The sequence below is a fragment of the Myiozetetes cayanensis genome, unplaced genomic scaffold (assembly GCF_022539395.1).
Source record: "Myiozetetes cayanensis isolate MyiCay16 unplaced genomic scaffold, myiCay2020 scf120, whole genome shotgun sequence".
Classification (NCBI taxonomy): Eukaryota; Metazoa; Chordata; class Aves; order Passeriformes; family Tyrannidae; genus Myiozetetes; species Myiozetetes cayanensis.
Genome location: NW_026086827.1, coordinates 1 through 18070, shown reverse-complemented (window position 1 = coordinate 18070; position 18070 = coordinate 1). Strand labels below are relative to the sequence as shown.

The 18070-nt window shown below is 65.7% G+C and overlaps 2 protein-coding genes across 2 annotated transcripts; one reads left to right on the top strand and one right to left on the bottom strand.

Moving 5' to 3' along the window:
* Positions 1-289: 289 nt before the first annotated feature.
* ZFTA (zinc finger translocation associated) lies at positions 290-4713 on the bottom strand. Its single transcript, XM_050307596.1, has 4 exons — positions 4701-4713; positions 4298-4633; positions 1124-1283; positions 290-522 (listed from the first exon to the last, which is right to left on the bottom strand). Exons 1-3 carry the CDS (start codon positions 4711-4713, stop codon positions 1219-1221), a joined length of 414 nt encoding a protein of 137 aa, XP_050163553.1. The 3' UTR covers positions 290-522; positions 1124-1218.
* A 3322-nt stretch (positions 4714-8035) lies between these two features.
* LOC126635923 (serine/threonine-protein kinase MARK2-like) lies at positions 8036-17957 on the top strand. Its single transcript, XM_050307595.1, has 8 exons — positions 8036-8171; positions 13549-13722; positions 15103-15156; positions 15278-15326; positions 15476-15541; positions 15644-15714; positions 15832-15888; positions 17655-17957. The coding sequence occupies exons 1-8, from the start codon at positions 8115-8117 to the stop codon at positions 17955-17957; spliced, it is 831 nt and encodes a 276-aa protein (XP_050163552.1). The 5' UTR covers positions 8036-8114.
* The last annotated feature ends 113 nt before the right edge of the window (positions 17958-18070 follow it).

Sequence of the window (18070 nt, the reverse complement as noted above, 5' to 3'; positions counted from 1 at the left end):
GGGACCCCCAAAACAGCCCTGGAACCCCCAAAGCGGCCCTGGGACCCCCGAGTGTCCTCCCCACTGTCCCTGGGATGCCCCAAAGATCCCCTCAAATGTTCCTGGTGCCCCCAAATGTCCCCTAAAACGTCCCCCAGACCCCTCAAATGTCCTTTTGTGCCCCCCCAATGTCCTGTGACCCCCAAATATCCCCCCAGTGTCCCCCAAATGTCCCCCGTCACTCCAGGGGTCTCCAGGAGCGGGGTTTATTTGGGGGGTTTATTTTGGGGGCCCATAAAAACGGGGGACACAGAGATATAAATAGGGTGACACTGGTGGGGGGGACACACACAGTGACACCAGTGAGGGAGGTGCCACCTCTGGGGTGGGGTGGGGGTGTCACTGCTGTCCCCACCCCCCTGTGGGGTGTCCCCATCCTGGGGGCTCAGGTGGTGCAGGGGGGGAAGGGTCCTGTGCCCTCGACCCCCCCCTTGGGGTCTTCCTCTTCCTCCTCCTCCTCAGTGGGGTGGGGGGGTGGCAGTGCTGTGGGGGTGGGACAGCGCTGTCACCTCCTTGTCACCTCACTGGGGTGGCCTCAGGTCCCCACAGCCCCCTCCAGCCCCCAAATGTCCCCATGTCCCCAAACCCCCAGGGTTCCCACAGTCCCCCTCAGTGTCCCCATGTCCCCAAACCCCCAGTGTTCCCAAACCCCCAGGGTCCCCATAGCCACCCCCTCAGTGTCCCCATGTCCCCAAACCCCCAGGGTCCCCACAGCCCCAGGGTCCCCATGTCCCCAAACCCCCAGGGTTCCCACAGCCCCCAGGGTCCCCATGTCCCCAAACCCCCAGGGTTCCCAGTCCCCCTCAGTGTCCCCATGTCCCCAAACCCTCAGTGTTCCCCAAACCCCCAGGGTCCCCACAGCCACCCCCTCAGTGTCCCCATGTCCCACAGCCCCCAGGGTCCCCAAACCCCCAGGGTCCCCACAGTCCCCCCTCAGTGTCCCCATGTCCCCAAACCCCCAGTGTCCCCACAGCCCCCCTCAGTGTCCCCACCCCCCCGATGTCCCCATCCCCCCATGTCCCCTGTCCCCCTCCCCGTGGCTGTCCCCACAGTGTCCCCCCTGTCCCCAAATGTCCCCTCTCACCAGGAGTGTCCCTGCCGTGTCCCCGCTGTCCTGGAGGTGGCACTTTGTCCCCGCTGTGCCCCCGTGGTGCCAGTTTGTCCCTGCAGTGTCCCCTCTCACCGGGGCTGTCCCCGTGGTGTCTTCTCTGTCCCCAGGCTGGCAGTTTGTCCCAGGGGTGGCACTGGGGCAGCAGTTTGTCCCCTGTGTGTCCCTGCTGTCCCCTGTCCCCTGGGCTGTCCCCTGTGTGTCCCTTTTGTCCCCCCCGGCAGGGCTGTCCCCGGGGTGTCCCCGCTGTGTCAGTTTGTCCCCTGGGTGTCCCTGCTGTCCCCCCCTGGCAGGGCTGTCCCCTGGGTGTCCCCGCTGTCCTCTGTCCCCAGGGCTGTCCCCGGGGTGTCCCTGCTGTGTCAGTTTGTCCCCTGGGTGTCCCCACTGTCCTCTGTCTCCAGGGCTGTCCCCTGGGTGTCCCCTGTCCCCAGGGCTGTCCCCTGGGTGTCTCCGCTGTCCCCCACTGGCCAGGCTGTGCCCTGGGTGTCCCCGATGTCCCCTGTCCCCAGGGCTGTCCCCTGGGTGTCCCTGCTGTCCTCCCCTGGCTGGGCTGTCCCCTGTGTGTCCCTGCTGTCCCCTGTCCCCAGGGCTGTCCCCTGTGTGTCCCCGCTGTCCCCTGTCCCCATGATGTCCCCGTGGTGGTGGCAGGGCCAGGCTGGCTGGGCTGTCCCCAGGCTGTCCCCTGTCCCCAGGTCTGTCCCCAGGCTGTCCCCGCTGTCCCCTGTCCCCAGGGCTGTCCCCATGGTGTCCCCGTGGTGGCGGCAGGGCCAGGCTGGCTGGGCTGTCCCTGGGCTGTCCCCTGTCCCCAGGCTGTCCCCGCTGTCCCCTGTCCCCAGGCCTGTCCCCATGGTGTCCCCGTGGTGGCGGCAGGGCCAGGCTGGCTGGGCTGTCCCCTGTGTGTCCCCGCTGTCCCCTGTCCCCAGGGCTGTCCCCTGTGTGTCCCCGCTGTCCCCTGTCCCCAGGCTGTCCCCGCAGTCCCCTGTCCCCAGGGCTGTCCCCTGGGTGTCCCTGCTGTCCTCCCCTGGCTGGGCTGTCCCCTGTGTGTCCCTGCTGTCCCCTGTCCCCAGGGCTGTCCCCATGGTGTCCCCGTGGTGGCGGCAGGGCCAGGCTGGCTGGGCTGTGCCCTGTGTGTCCCCGCTGTCCCCTGTCCCAAGGTCTGTCCCCGGGCTGTCCCCTGTCCCCAGGGCTGTCCCCATGGTGTCCCCACTGTCCCCTATCCCCAGGGCTGTCCCCTGTGTGTCCTTGCTGTCCCCTGTCCCCAGGGCTGTCCCCGCTGTCCCCTGTCCCCAGGGCTGTCCCCAGGCTGTCCCTGCTGTCCCCTGTCCCCATGGTGTCCCTGCTGTCCCCTGTCCCCTGTGTGTCCCCGCTGTCCCCTGTCCCCAGGGCTGTCCCCTGTCCCCATGGTGTCCCCGCGGTGGCGGCAGGGCCAGGCTGTCGGGGTGCCGGGCCAGCGCGTGCCGCCGGATGTCCCCGAGGTGCAGGGACGGGAGGGGACACGCGCACAGGAGGCACCGCAGGTGGCCCCGCTCCAGGTCCAGCAGCAGCTCCGCCCGCAGCCACCCCCGCACGGGGTCCCCGGGGCCACCCCGGCGGGGACACCCCCGGAGAGGGAGGGGACACCCCCGGAGAGGGAGGGGACACCCCCCCGGGGCACGGCGACGGGGACCCTGCGGGGAGGGGACACGGGGGTCACACAGGGGACACCTTGGGGGAATCAGGGACGCGTGGGGTGGGGCAGGGACCTTGGGGACACCGTGGGGACACGGTGGGGACACCGTGGGGACGTGGTGGGATGGGACAAGGACATTGGGGCAGGGGACTTGGGGACAGTTTGGGGACACTTGGGGGGGACATTGTGGGATGGGGCAGGAGCGTTGGGGACACCGTGGGGACACTGTGGGGACACCTTGGGGATGTGGTGGGATGGGACAAGGACATTGGGGCAGGGGACTTGGGGCGTTGGGGACAGTTTGGGGACACTTGGGGGAGACATTGTGGGACGGGGCAGGGACCTTGGGGACACCGTGGGGACACCGTGGGGACACGGTGGGGACGTGGTGGGACGGGACAAGGACGTCGGGGACAGGGGACTTGGGGCGTTGGGGACAGTTTGGGGACACTTGGAGGGAACATTGTGGGATGGGGCAGGGGCGTTGGGGACACCGTGGGGACACCGTGGGGACGTGGTGGGACAGGACAAGGACGTCGGGACAGGGGACTTGGGGCGTTGGGGACAGTTTGGGGACACTTGGGGGGGACATTGTAGGATGGGGCAGGGGCGTTGGGGACACCGTGGGGACGTGGTGGGACAGGACAAGGACGTCGGGACAGGGGACTTGGGGCGTTGGGGACAGTTTGGGGACACTTGGGGGGGACATTGTGGGATGGGGCAGGGGCGTTGGGGACACCTGGGAGTGTTGGGGACACCTTGGGGACAGGATGGGGACAGCGGGGGGAGTGGCCTGTCTAAAGGGGCGTGGTCATTGAGATAAAGGGGCGGGGCTCTGGCCAAAGGGGAGGAGCCACATTTAAAGGGCCAATGGCTCTGGTTTAGTCCTGGCCTTGCTCAAGGAGGGCGTGGCCATGAGGAAAGGGGCGGGACTTGTGATAAAGGGGGCGTGGGCACCGTTAAAAGGGTAACGCTCAAATGGGGTGGGGCCACCCTTAAAAAGGCAATGCTGGTGTTGAATGGATGTGTTGCCATTTAAAGGGGCGGTGCTTGGGTTAAAGGAGGTGTGGTCACGTTTAAAAGGGCAATGCCTATTTTAAATGGGGCGTGGCCACATCTAAAGGGGTAACGCTCATATTGGAGGGGTGTAGTGACACTTTAGAGGGGGGTGTCCAAAGGGGGAGTGGTTACACTTTAAAGGGCGGGGCTTATATTAAGGGAGGGCGTGGGCACATTTAAAGGGACAGTGCTCATAAAATTGGGGTGTGGTCGCATTTAAAGGGGTGATGGTCACACCAAATGGGGCGTGGTAGCATGTAAAGGGGTGGTCCTCACATCAAATGGGGCGTGGCCATCTCCAAAGGGGCGTGGCCGCATTTCAAAGGGCAATGCTCATATTAAAGGCAGTGTGGCCACACTTAAAAGGGCAACGCTCTCCTTAAAGGGCCTCCTCAACCCCCCTTCCCCTCCCCACCCCGTACCTGCCCCCCGGGCGGCTCCGGGGGTTCCCTCGGGGCCGGGGGGCGGCTCAGGGCGGGGGTCCCAGGAGCGCAGCACCAGCTGCCTCTGGCGGGGCCCCCAGCGGCCCGAGTAGGGGTGCCTCTGGCGGATGTGGCGCTTGATGGTGCTGAGCTTGAGCGTGGCCAGGGCGCTGCCGCACACGAGGCAGCGCATCCCGCGCCGCGCCCCCCGGAACTCCATCAGGTACTCGGAGCGCCAGCGCTCGTGGTAATAACGCCGGTGGTCCCGGCCCGGCACGCGGCTCCGGCCCGGCCGCGACGCTCGCCACTCCCGCGGGTCCGAGGGGCTGCAGGGGGCTCGTGGGGGAGGGGAGAGAGGCAGGGGTGAGGGGGGTCTGTTGGGGATCCCCTCAATGTGTCCCACACCCCCCCTCCATCAACAGGGTCCGTCTGGAGGAGGGTCTGGGAAACTGGGAATGGGGATTTGGGGGTCCAAGAGGAGGGGGTTTGGGAGGGGGAACCTGGGAATGGGGATTTGGGGGATCCAAGGGGAGTAGGGGGTTTTAGGGAGGGTTGGGGGTTTATATTGGGGAACCCGGGAATGGGGATTTAGGGGGTCCAAGGGAGTAGGGGGTTTGGGGAGAGGGTTTGGGGGTTTTATATTGGGGAACCCGAGAAAGGGAATTTGGGGGGTCAAGGGAGGGGGTTTGAGAGGGTTTATATTGTGGGAACCGGAAATGGGGATTTGGAGGGTACAAGGGATGGGGGGTTGAGAGGAGGGTTGGGGTGGTTGGTATGTTGGGGGAACTGGGAAATGGGGATTTGGGGGGATGTCCAAGGAGGAGGGGGTTTGGGGAGGGGTTGGGGGCTTTATATTGGGGGAACTGGGAATGGGGATTTGAGGGGGTCCAAGGAGGAGGAGGGGGTTTGAGAGGGGGTTAGGAGTGGTTGGTGTGTTGGGAGAGACCGGGAATGGGGATTTGAGGGGTCCAAGAGGAGGGGGTTTAGGGAGGGTTTGGGGGATTTATATTGGGGAACCGGGAAATGGGGATTTGGGGGTTCCAAGGGGAGGGGTTTGGGGAGGTTTGGGGAGTTTTATATTGGGGGAACTGGAAATGGGGATTTGGGGGTCCAAGGGGAGGAGGGGGTTTGGGGGATCCAAGGTGTACAGGGGCCTAGGGGTTGGGAGTTGATGAAAGGGGGACCACCCAGGGGTGGAGGGGGAATTGGGGGGTGCAGAGGGGTGGGAGGGACGAAGGGGATTCAGGGGCATCTTAAAGGGAATGGGGGCATCCCAAAATTCCTGGGGGCATCTTGGGGGCACAGGGACAACCTCCACTGGCTCAGGGGCTCTTAAAGGGCCAGCACTTGGAGTGAAAAAGGGGCGGGGACACCTTAAGGGGGAGGGGCATCCTAAATTGAAGGGGGGGGTCTTAAAGGGACAGGAGCATCTTAAAGGGACACGAACATCTTAAAGGAACAGGAGCATCTTAAAGGGACAGGAACATCTTAAAGGGACAGGAGCATTTTAAAGGGGCAGGAACATCTTAAAGGGACAGGAGCATCTTAAAGGGACAGGAACATGTTAAAAGGACAGGAACATCTTAAAGGGACAGGAGCATCTTAAAGGGACAGGAGCATCTTAAGGGGACAGGAGCATCTTAAAGGGACAGGAGCACCTTAAAGGGACAGGAACATCTTAAAGGGACACGAACATCTTAAAGGGACAGGAACATCTTAAAGGGACAGGAGCACCTTAAAGGGACAGGAATATCTTAAAGGGACAGGAACATGTTAAAGGGACAGGAGCACCTTAAAGGGACAGGAACATCTTAAAGGGACACGAACATCTTAAAGGGACAGGAACATCTTAAAGGGACAGGAGCACCTTAAAGGGACAGGAACATGTTAAAGGGACAGGAGCACCTTAAAGGGACAGGAACATCTTAAAGGGACACGAACATCTTAAAGGGACAGGAACATCTTAAAGGGACAGGAGCATCTTAAAGGGACAGGAGCATCCCAAATTCCTGAAGGCATCTTAAAGGGCCAGGGACTGCTCTGAAGGAATGGGGGGCGTCCCAAATTGGGTGAGGGGATCTTAAAGGGACAGAAGCACCTTCGAAGGGATGGGGGGGAGGGGGTTTTAAGGGATGAGGGCATCCTAAATTGCTGGGATTGCCCCTAAAGGGGGCAGAGGCGTCCTGAAGGGCATCCTAAAGCCACGGAGCCATCCCAAATGGGATCAGGGAGCACCTGAAGGGGCAGGGGCACCCCGAATTGCTGGGGGCACCCTGAAGGGCCGGGGGGTGACGGGGGGAGGGGGCAGCGTCGCTCCCATTGTGCTCCAAAGGGGGATTCTCCCCAGAGGGGGGTCTCCTTAAAGGGCCGCAGCGCCCACCCCTTTCCCACCCTCCCCGGTGCTCACCTGGGCTGTCCGGGGTGGGGAGGGGGCTCAGGAGCTCCATGGCGGGTCCAGGGCGGTGGCGGCGGCGCTGGGCGGGGGCCCGGCCGGGTGGGGACGCGGCCGAGGGGCCCCTGGGGCTCCTTGAAGGGCTCCTGGGTAAATTTAAAGGGGCCGCGCGCCTTTCCCATCCCCGACCCCTCCCCAAATCCCGCCCCTCCCCGCCAAGAGGGGGCTTGGAGGGCGGGGAGGAGTCACCAGCAGGTCTCAGCCCACCACACCCCCCCAAAATAAAGCCATAACGGTGATTTTTAGGGGGGATCCCCCAGAAGGGGGGGAAGGGGGAGCTCCTGGACGCCCCCTCCCCCATGAAGTCCATCCCCACCCCCACCCCGCAGCATCGCCCGGGGGGTCCCGGACCGAGGGGGCACCAACGAGACCTCCACCCCCCCAACCTTGAGCTGGCCCCGCCCCTTTGGTCCACAGGGGGCGGGGTTTGGGGAGCCACGCCCCTCACTTTGGGATGGGGGCGTGGATTCCGCGGCTGGTCCCGCCCCATCCTCTAAAATCGGTGTTTCCCTCCCTTCCACCATCCCAGTACCCCCTCCCAGTGCTCCCAGTGCCCCTCCCCACTGCAAACTGGGACCCTCCCACCCCAAAATCGGGGAGGTCTCTCGGTGGGCCGGGTCTCCCTCCCACCCCAAAATCGGGGAGGGCTCAGGTGGCCTGGAGTCCCCCCCACCCCAAAATGAGGGAGGGCTCGGGGGGTCGGGTCTCCCCCCCCCCGTTTTGGGGTCTCCACCAGAGTTTGGGGGGGGGATTCGGCTCCGCTCGGCTCTTTCCGTAACGAGCGGAAGGTCCCGAAGGAGCCCGAGGGCAGTTCGGGTATTTCCGTCTTCACTCGGCTCTTCCCGTCCCAGCCCGAAGCGCCCGAAGGCGTCCGGGAGGGTTCGGTTATTTCCGCGTCTCTCCTCGGGTGTTTCCGTCCCCACGCGGGTTCGGCTCCTCGCGCGGCTCTGGGCGGAAAACCCCGAAGGCTCCTCCGGGCGGCTCCGGAAAGGCCCGAAGGTTTTCCCGAGCGGCTCCGGGAAGAGCCGAACCTGGGCTTGAGGGGGACACAGAGGGAGGGGGGGGGCGCGTCGGGTGTTTCCGGCGCGGCGGCGGAAACGGCCGAGGGCCGGCGGCGGCCGCCATGTTGGGAGCCGCGGGGCGCTGAGGCGGCGTGAGGAGGAGGAGGAGGAGGAGGAGGAGGAGGCGGCCGGGCCGGGCCGGGCGGACCCCGCCCGCTCCCCCCCTGCTCCTCTCCCGGCCCCCGATGCCGCTGGCCTGGCCCCCCGCCCCTTGAGCTCCCCGCTCTCCCTTCCCCTCCCCGCACACCGCCTCGCCGCGGCTTCCCCCTATCGCGATAGTCGCCGGCGGCGCGGGGGGGCCGCCATGTCGAGCAGCGCCCGCAGCCCTTTGCCGACCGTCAACGAGAGGGACGCGGAGCAGGTGAGGGGCGAGCGGCGGGAGAAAGGGGTCTGGGGGCGTCTGGTGAGGGAAAAGGGGGTCCGAGGGGGTCTGGGGGCGTTTTTGTGAGGGGAAAAGGGGGTCTGAGGGGTCTGGGGCGTTCGGTGGGGGAAAATATGAGGGTCTTGAGGAGGGCCGTGGAGCGATTTGTGAGGAGGAAACGAATGGTCTGAGAGGGTAAAAAAGGGGGACCGGGAGGGTCTGGGGTCTTTTTGGTGGAGGGGGGTTGGGGCGTCTGGGCTGGGTTTGTGAGAGGAAAAGGGTTCTGAGGGCACTTGGGGGGTTTATTTAGGGAGGAAAAGGGGTAAAAAGGAGGACTGGGGGGGTCCTGGTTCCTTCCGTGAGGTAAAAAACGGGATCCGAGCTTGTTCTGCGGAGGGAAAGAAGGGTTTGTGAGGGGAAAAAGGGGGTCTGAGGGGGACCCCTGTGATTTTGTGAGGTAAAAGAGGTGTCCGAGGGGGAGCTGGGCTGGTTTGTGAGGGGGCAAAAGGGAGTCTGGGAGGAAACTGAGGGGCTGGAAAGGTCCGGGGTTGTTTTGCGAGGGGGTCTGGGAGGGTCTGCAGAGGGAAAAGGGGGGTCTGGGGTCAGTCTGTGAGGGGAAAAGGGGGACGTGAAAGGGGCTTGAGTGATTTTTGTGAGGTAAAAAGGGTGTCTGAGCGGGTCCTGGGCCCTCTCCGTGCAGGGAAAGGAGGGACTGGAGGGGCCTGGGATGGTTCTGCGAGGGGAGAGGGGGCTCTGAGGGGGTCGTGGGCCCTTCTGTGTGGAGGAAAGGGGGTCTCGGGGGGCCTTGGACCCGTCCACGAGAGGAAAACGGGGGTTCTGGAGGCACAAAGGGGGTGCTGGGGGTCCCCAGCTCCCCTCACAGCCCCCCTCCATGAGGCACCCTGAGGCCTTCCAATGGGCCAGACCCCCTGTGGGGTGGGGGGTCCTGGGCCAGGGCCCCCCCTCCGGGGGCTGGATCGGGCTCCTCCCTGGGATGGGGTGCAGGGAGGGGCTCCCGGGCTGGGCCCCCCAAAAGCTTTGGGGGTCCCATTTTGGGGGTCCCTGAGAGGGGACACCAGCGTGTGTGTGTCCCCCCCCAAAGTGGGGGTGAGGGGGCCAAGTCTTGCACCCTAGAGGGGGGGGCAGGCAGGGGGGTACCAGCCCCCCACGTGGACCCCACCAGGGTATTTTGTGGGGGGTGTGTGGTGATGATGTTTGGGGTGTCGTTGTCCCCCCCCTCCTCATCCGTGCAAATCGAGGTGTGGGGGCGTCGTCCCACCCCCTTCCCTGCTGCAGCCCCCTCCACACGGCGGGGGGGGATCGTGGGGGCGGCGGCGCTGCCGCGGGCACGGGGCCCTCCGACGGCTTTCGGGGGGCTCTGGGGTGGGTACCCCCCAAATTATGGGGGTGCCTACCCCTGTGAGGGGGGACCTGCCTCCCCCCGAGGTTGGGGAACGGGGGTGGGTTCACCCCTGGGTGTGCTTAGGGGGATGAGAGACCCAGAGCCCTTTGGGGGCAGCTGGAATGGGGGATCCCCCGTTTTAGGGGGTGGATTTTGGGGGGGCTCGTGGGGTCCCCTCTGCGGTTGCTGCCGGGGGACCCCAGTTCTGGCTCAGCCCTTTCTGGGGGGCACCTGAGCTTCCCCTGCACCCCTGTGCGTCCCCCCCATTTTGGGTGATGTTTTGGGGGGCTCCCCCCCTGCTGTGACGGTGGGGACCCCCAGGTGACGGGGAGGGACCCCCATGGGGTGGAGGGGGGGCACAGGTGGCCCCGTGCCCGTGTCCCCAACCTCGGGGACGAGGCGATGCCACCTGTTCTGTGCCCGTCACCGTGGCATCGGCCCCCCCTTCCCCCCCCAATCCTCGTTTTGGGTGGTTTTCCTCTTATTTATCCGCCGTTATGTAACACCAGAGAAAAAACTATTCCTGCCTGCCAGGATTTGGGGAGGGGGCGGCGGCGCCGAGGAGAGGGGGGGGATTCACATCTCCCCCCCAAACCCGGCAGCCAAAACAGGGGGGGTCTTTTCCCTGACCCCCCCTCCCCCGATACCTCTGTCACGTGGAACCTGAACTGGGGGGGTTTGGGGGGGAAAAAAAGGAGCTTCAGGAATACCTAAATTTGGGTGACATTTGAGCGGCGCCGGCGCTGCCTCCGCGGCTGCCACCGTGGGGGGGTTGGGGGGCCTGGAGACCCCCCCGGCACTGGGGACACTGGCACTGTGGGACACCGGCACTGGGGACACCGGCACTGGGGGGACACTGGCACTGGGGACACTGGCACTGGGGACACCGGCACTGGGGACACCGGCACGGGGGACACTGGCACTGGGGACACTGGCACAGGGGACACCGGCACTGTGGGGACACCGGCACTGGGGACACCGGCACGGGGGACACTGGCACTGGGGACACTGGCACTGTGGGGACACCGGCACTGGGGGACACCGGCACTGGGGGGACACCGGCACGGGGGACACCGGCACTGGGGACACCGGCACTGGGGGGACACCGGCACTGGGGACACCGGCACTGGGGACACCGGCACTGGGGACACCGGCACGTGGGGACACTGGCACTGGGGACACCGGCACTGGGGACACCGGCACTGGGGGGACCGGCACTGGGGACACCGGCACTGGGGGACACCCGGCACTGGGGGACACCGGCACTGGGGGGACACTGGCACTGGGGACACCGGCACTGGGGACACCGGCACTGGGGACACCGGCGCTGGGGGGACACCGGCACTGGGGGGACACTGGCACTGGGGACACCGGCACTGGGGACACCGGCACTGGGGGACACCGGCACTGGGGGGACACTGGCACTGGGTACACCGGCACTGGGGACACTGGCACCGCTTGTCACCAGCTCGGCATTGGTGGCACCGGCACCTCTCGGTGTCCTCGGGATCCTCACGCCCAGCTGGTGACATCGGTGATGCCATCCCTGGGCCCGGTGATGTCACTTTGGACAGGGTGACATCGCCTCAGAGCCAGTGACATAACCCACAGCTCCGGTGACATCACTCCAGCCCTGGGTGACATCGCTTTGAACTCGGTGACATCACCCTGTGGCAGGTGACATCACTTTGAGGGCCTGGTGACACCACTTTGACTCGGTGACATCGCTTTGGGCCTGGTGGCATCACTTTGGGCCTGGTGACATCACCACAACCCCGGTGACATCACCACAGCCCCGGTGACGTCACTTTGGGCCTGGTGACATCACCACAACCCCAGTGACATCACCACAGCCCGGTGACGCACTCACCTTTGGGCCTGGTGACATCACCACAACCCCAGTGACATCACCACAGCCCGGTGACGTCACCGCCATTCAAGGCGATTCCCTGCTTGGGGCCGCAGGACGGGGCCCTGGCACCTCAATCCCCCCCATTCCCACCCGTTACCCCCCTCCCCGTCCGGGACTCCCCAGCCCCGCACCCCCGCCCGGCCGCTCCGGCCTCGGCCCCAACCGGTCGAGCCGGTCCCGCGTTCCCGGCGTGTTCCTGGCGTGTTCCCGGCGTGTTCGCGTGTCCCGGCGTCCCGCGGGCTTCCGCCGGCACCGCCCGCGCGGGGACCCCTGAGGGTGTGGGGGCACTGAGGGGGACACACGGACACCCTGGTGAGTGCCAGGGGGCTCGGGGTGTGGGGGCACTGGGGGACACTGGACACCCTGGTGAGTGCCAGGGGGCTTGGGTGTGGGGACACTGGGGGACACCTAAACACTCCGGGAGTGCCGGGGGCTCGGTGTGGGGCACTGGGGACACCCAGACACCCCAGGGAGTGCTGGGGGCACTGAGGGGGCACCCAGACACCCCAGGGAGTGCCAGGGGGTCTCGGGGGGACACTGGGGGACACTCCAGACACCTCGGTGAGTGCCAGGGGGCTCGGGGTGTGGGGGCACTGAGGGGACACCCAGACACCCCGGTGAGTGCCAGAGGGGCTCGGGTGGGGGCACTGAGGGGACACCCAGACACCCCGGGGAGTGCTGGGGGGGCACTGAGGGGGACACCCAGACACCCCCCGGGGTGGGCACAGGGGTGTGGGGCTGGGTTAGTGATGGGCACATGGGGGCACCCTGTGGGGTGGGCACGAGTGGGCCGTGGGGTTAACCGGAGCCTGTTAACCAGGGTGGGGGGACACCCCTGGGTGAACCCCAATGGGGTGGGCACCTGTGGATTTGGGGGATTAACGGGGGTTTGGTTGTTGAGGGAGGGACACCGAGGCCTTCCCGCCACCTGGTGCTGGTGAGACCCCCCCATCCAGGTGATCCAGGTGACCCCCTCCCCTGCTGCCAGTAAGACCCTCCCCATCCAGGTGACCCCCCTGCCCCTTTAAGGGTTTTTTTTTGGGGGGGATCCGGTGCCGGTGCCGCCTCAAACCCCCCCAGCAGCGGAGCCAGATGGCTCCGTGCGCGCTCCCGCCCTGTTGCCACGGCAGTTTTTTGGCAGGAAAAAAAACCAAACCAACGTTTTTCCTTCACTTTTTCACCACATCACCACGCTGGATTTGGTGGGGGGGTGTGGGGAAGATCTAGTCCTTCATCCCCTCTTCCCCCCAGTCCCCAAAACCTCACGTTCTCCCCCCAAAATCTGGGGGTTCGGTTGCGCCATCGCCGGCACCTCCCCTGTGGCTTCCGCCACCGTTTCCTTCCCACGGGTGCAGGGGGGGGGAAGGGGAACCCCGAGATGTTCCCCCCCCTATAAATAAACCCTGCAGGGGTTTGGGGGGGGCCCCAGGTCCCACCCAGGGGAGGGGGCTGGCTCGGCTCTCCCGCCCCTCACGCGCTCCCGTTATCTCCGGTGTCACCGGAGCGGTGACAGCTCGGGGAGGGGGGGGTGACAGGGGGGTGACACCGCTCGGCGCCGACGTTTCACTCACTCCCCGCAAGGGAACACCCCATAAAAGTGTCCCCGCTTCGCCAGGGGGGTCCCACAGCGGGGGTTTTGGGGTGTGGGGGGTGTGTTTGTGAACTCAGGTGTGCGGGTTTGCCGTTTCTGGGGTCGAATCCTGCCCGGTTTGAGCCGCCGCTTTCCGGGAGGGGAGTGCGGAGCTGGGGGGTGGCCGTGCTGGGGGGTGGCCGTGCTGGGGGGTGGCCGTGGCCGTGTGTCCCCTCCCTGGGGAGTGGGGGTTAGGGGTGACACAGCGCTGGCCCCTTTTCCCCCCTCCCCACCCCACCCACCCCCCGGCCCATCCCGAAACCGGCGGCGCTTGCGTCAGGTATCGGGGGCGGCTCCCGGGGCGCGGCCGCGCCGGGCGGGCTCCGCTCCGGACTTTGCTCCCGGCTGAGCCGCCGAGCGCTCCGGACCCTCCCCCGGGGGTGTCCCCCCCTCTCTGGGTGTCCCCTCTGAGCGTCCCCCGTGTCCCCCCCAGCCCGGCGCCCCCGAGGGGAAGGGCGGCAAGGCCAACATGCTGCGGGGCCGCAACTCGGGGGGCAGCGCGGCCGACGAGCAGCCCCACATCGGCAACTACCGGCTCCTCAAAACCATCGGCAAGGGCAACTTCGCCAAGGTCAAGCTGGCCCGCCACGTCCTCACCGGCAAGGAGGTGGGTGCCACCCCGGGGGGGGGCTCGGTGTCACCCTGGGGCGGGGGGGGTTGGTCCTTGTCCTGTGGGTGCCACTGCGGGTTGGGAATGGTTCTTGTCCTGTGGGTGCCACCTGTGGGGTGGGGATGGTTCTTGTCCTGTGGGTGCCACTGCGGGTTTGGGACAGTCCTTGTCCTATGGATGCCACCACGGTGTGGGGACAGTTTTGGGTCCCTGTGATTCTCTTGTAGGGGCCACTACAGGGACAGGCCCGTAGTCCTCATCCTGTGGGTGTCACTACAGTGCAGGGACAGTTCTGGGTCCTGCTCCTCATCCTGTGGGTATCACCACGGTGTGGGGACAGTTCTGGGTCCTGCTCCTTGTCCTGTGGGTGCCACCACGGTGTGGGGACAGTTCTGGGTCCTGCTCCTCATCCTGTGGGTATCACCACGGTGTGGGGACAGTTCTGGGTCCTGCTCCTCGTCCTGTGGGTGCCACCACGGTGTGGGGACAGTTCTGGGTCCTGCTCCTCACCTTGGGAGCGTCACCGTGGTGTGGGGACAGTTTTGAATCCTGGTCCTCACCTTGGGAGTGTCCCCATGATGTGGGGACAGTCCTTGTCCTGGGAGTGTCACCGTGGTGTGGGGACAGTTTTGGTTCCTGGTCCTTGCCCTGGGAGTGCCAGGACAGGGATGGGCTTCCTGTGCCCAGCAGTGACTGTCACTGTGGCGTGGGGACACGTCCTGGTCCTTGTCCTGTGGGTGCCACTATGGTGTGGGGACAGGTGCTGGTCCTTGTCCTGTGGGTGCCACTATGGTGTGGGGACAGTCCTTGTCCTGTGGGTGCCACTATGGTGTGGGGACAGGTGCTGGTCCTTGTCCTGTGGGTGCCACCACGGTGTGGGGATGGGTTTGTGGTCCTCGTGCCGTGGGTGTCACCACAGGGACAGGCTCGTTGTCCTCATCCCATTGGTGGCCCCGTGTTGGGGTGTTGGTCCTTGTACCACCACGGTGTGGGGACAGTCCTCGTGGTCCTCCTGTGGGTGCCACCACGGTGTGGGGACAGCTCCAGGTCCTGGCAGTGCCACCTGGCACAGGGATGGTCCCGAGCTCTCGGTCCTTGTCCTGTGAGTGCCACCCTGGCGTGGGGACAGCCCTTGTCCCGTGAGTGTCCCCGTAGGCTGGGGACACGCTCCTGGCCCTTGTCCCACAAATGTCACCCGAGCCTGGGAACTGACCCCTGCTCCTTGCCCTGGGAGTGCCACCAGGGCACAGGGACGGGTTCCTGATCCTCCCAGCGCAGGTGTCACCGTGGGGTGGGGACAACCCTGTCCCCCAGTGCCACCCCAGCCTTGGGGACAGCCCTGGGGACCCCCTGACGCCCCCCTGTTCCCCCTCGCAGGTCGCTGTGAAAATCATCGACAAGACGCAGCTCAACTCCTCCAGCCTGCAGAAGGTGAGGGGCTGGGGGGTCCCTGGGGATGGGGGGGGAACCCAACTGATTTTGGGGGGCCACATGGTGGGGGCTGTGCCCTCTGACCCCCCCCAAATGTCCCCCCCCGTCCCTGTTCCCGCAGCTCTTCCGGGAAGTGCGAATCATGAAGGTTCTGAACCACCCCAACATAGGTGAGACCCCCTCCCCAACAAAAACCCCCTTCCCAGCCACACCCTGGGACTGCTGGGCCCCCCACCCCCTCCCTGGGGGTGTCCCCTACCCTTGGGGGTCCCAGGGGTGTCCCTCCCCCTTCTCCAGCCCCTCTTGGTCCCCTTTGCAGTGAAGCTCTTCGAGGTGATCGAGACAGAGAAGACGCTTTACCTCGTCATGGAGTACGCCAGTGGGGGTGAGTGGGGGGCTTGGGGGTCAAGGGGGCTCTGGGGGGCTGGGGGGTTCTGGGGGCTGTGCTGCCTCTCACCCCCCCCTTCTCTGTGTCCCCCCTCCCCAGGTGAGGTGTTCGACTACCTGGTGGCCCACGGGCGGATGAAGGAGAAGGAGGCCCGGGCCAAGTTCCGACAGGTCAGGGGGCGTTGGTGCTGTTTGACACCCCCAGGGGAGATTTGGGGACCCCCCTGGTGTCCCTAGGGGGGCTGGGGATGCCCCTGGGGGGCCCCCTGACGCCCCCCTGTCCTGCAGATAGTGTCGGCCGTGCAGTACTGCCACCAGAAGTTCATTGTGCACAGGGACCTGAAGGTGAGGAGCCTTCCCCTCCATCCCTGACCTGGGGACCCCCTTGGCACCCCTGGGACCCCCTTGGCACCCCTGGGACCCCCGGCAGCACCCCCAGGTGCTCCCCAGGACCCCCCCCACCTGCCCCCTCGGCCCCAATGCAGCACCTGGATATCCTTGAGACCCCCAGGGCAGCCCCCAGACACCCCTTAATCCTCTAGGAGGGTGTAAGGACCCCCCAAATCCACACCTGGATACCTGTAGGACCCCCAGATCCACACCTGGACACCTACAGGATCCCCCAGGGCAGCCCCCAGACTCCCTGAACCCCCTGGCAGGGTGTAAGGATCCCTCAAAAGCACACCTGGATACCTGTAGGACCCCCAGATCCACACCTGGACACCTACAGGATTCCCCAGGGCAGCCCCCAGACTCCCTGAACCCCTGGGAGGTACCAGGACCCCCCATCCCCACAACCAGACCCCCCCGAACCCCTGGGAGGTACCAGGAACCCCCCAAATGCACTCCTGGGAGGTGCCAGGACCCCTCAGTCCCCACAGCCAGACCCCCCTGAACCTCTGGGAGGTGCCAGAACCCCCCACTTCTCACAACCAGACCCCCTGAACCTCTGGGAGGTGCCAGGAACCCTCCAAATACACCCCTGGGAAGTACCAGGACCCCCCAATCCCCACAACCAGACCCCTCTGAACCTCCTGGGAGGTACCTGGACCCCCCAAATGCACCCCTGGGAGATGCCAGGACCCCTCATCCCCACAATCAGACCCCCCTGAACCCCTGGGAGATGCCAGGACCCCTAATCCCCACAACCAGACCCCCTGAACCCCTGGGAGGTGCCAGGGCCCCCCAGGGCAGCCCTCTGAACCCCTGGGAGGTGCCAGGACCCCTAATCCCCACAACCAGACCCCCTGAACCCCTGGGAGGTACCTGAACCCCCCAAATGCACCCCTGGGAAGTACCAGGACCCCCCATCCCCACAACCAGACCCCCCAAATGCACCCCTGGGAGGTACCAGGACCCCCCATCCCCACAACCAGACCCCCCTGAACCTCTGGGAGGTACCAGGACCCCCTAATCCCCACAACCAGACCCCCTGAACCCCTGGGAGGTACCTGGACCCCCCAAATGCACCCCTGGGAGGTGCCAGGAACCCCCCAAATGCACCCCTGGGAGGTACCAGGACCCCCCAATCCCCACAACCAGACCCCCCTGAACCCCTGGGAGGTACCTGGACCCCCCAAATGCACCCCTGGGAGATGCCAGGACCCCCCAATTCTCACAACCAGACCCCCCTGAACCCCTGGGAGGTACCAGGAACCCCCCAAATTCACCTCTAGGAGGTACCAGGACCCCCCAGGGCAGCCCCCAGACCCCCCTGAACCTCCTGGGAGGTACCAGGACCCCCCAATCCCCACAACCAGACCCCCCTGAACCCCTGGGAGGTGCCAGGACCCCCCAGGGCAACCCCCTGAACCCCTGGGAGGTACCTAGACCCCCAAATGCACCCCCTGGGATATGCCAGGACCCCCCAATCCCCACAACCAGACCCCCCTGAACCCCTGGGAGGTGCCAGGATCCCCCAAATTCACCTCTAGGACCCCCCAGGGCAGCCCCCAGACCCCCTGAACCTCCTGGGAGGTACCAGGACCCCCAATCCTCACAACCAGACCCCCTGAACCCCTGGGAGGTGCCAGGACCCTCAACTCCACAACCAGACCCCCTGAAGCCCTGGGAGGTACCAGGACCCCCAGACCCCCCATTTCCCTCCCCAGGCCGAGAACCTGCTGCTGGACGCCGACATGAACATCAAAATCGCCGACTTCGGGTTCAGCAACGAGTTCACCTTCGGGAACAAGCTGGACACGTTCTGCGGGTCCCCCCCCTACGCCGCCCCCGAGCTCTTCCAGGGCAAGAAGTACGACGGGCCCGAGGTGGACGTGTGGAGCCTGGGGGTCATCCTCTACACCCTGGTCAGCGGCTCGCTGCCCTTCGACGGGCAGAACCTCAAGGTCGGCGGGTTTTGGGGTGCCAGGGGTGCTTTTGGGGTCTCACAGGTGGCTTTCAGGCGGTTCTGAGGCGTCCCCGGGTGGGTTTGGGGCTCTCACGGTTGATTTTCAGGTGGTTTTGGGATCTCACAGAAGTTTTCAGGTGGTTCTGAGGCGTCCCCGGGTGGGTTTGGGGCTCTCAC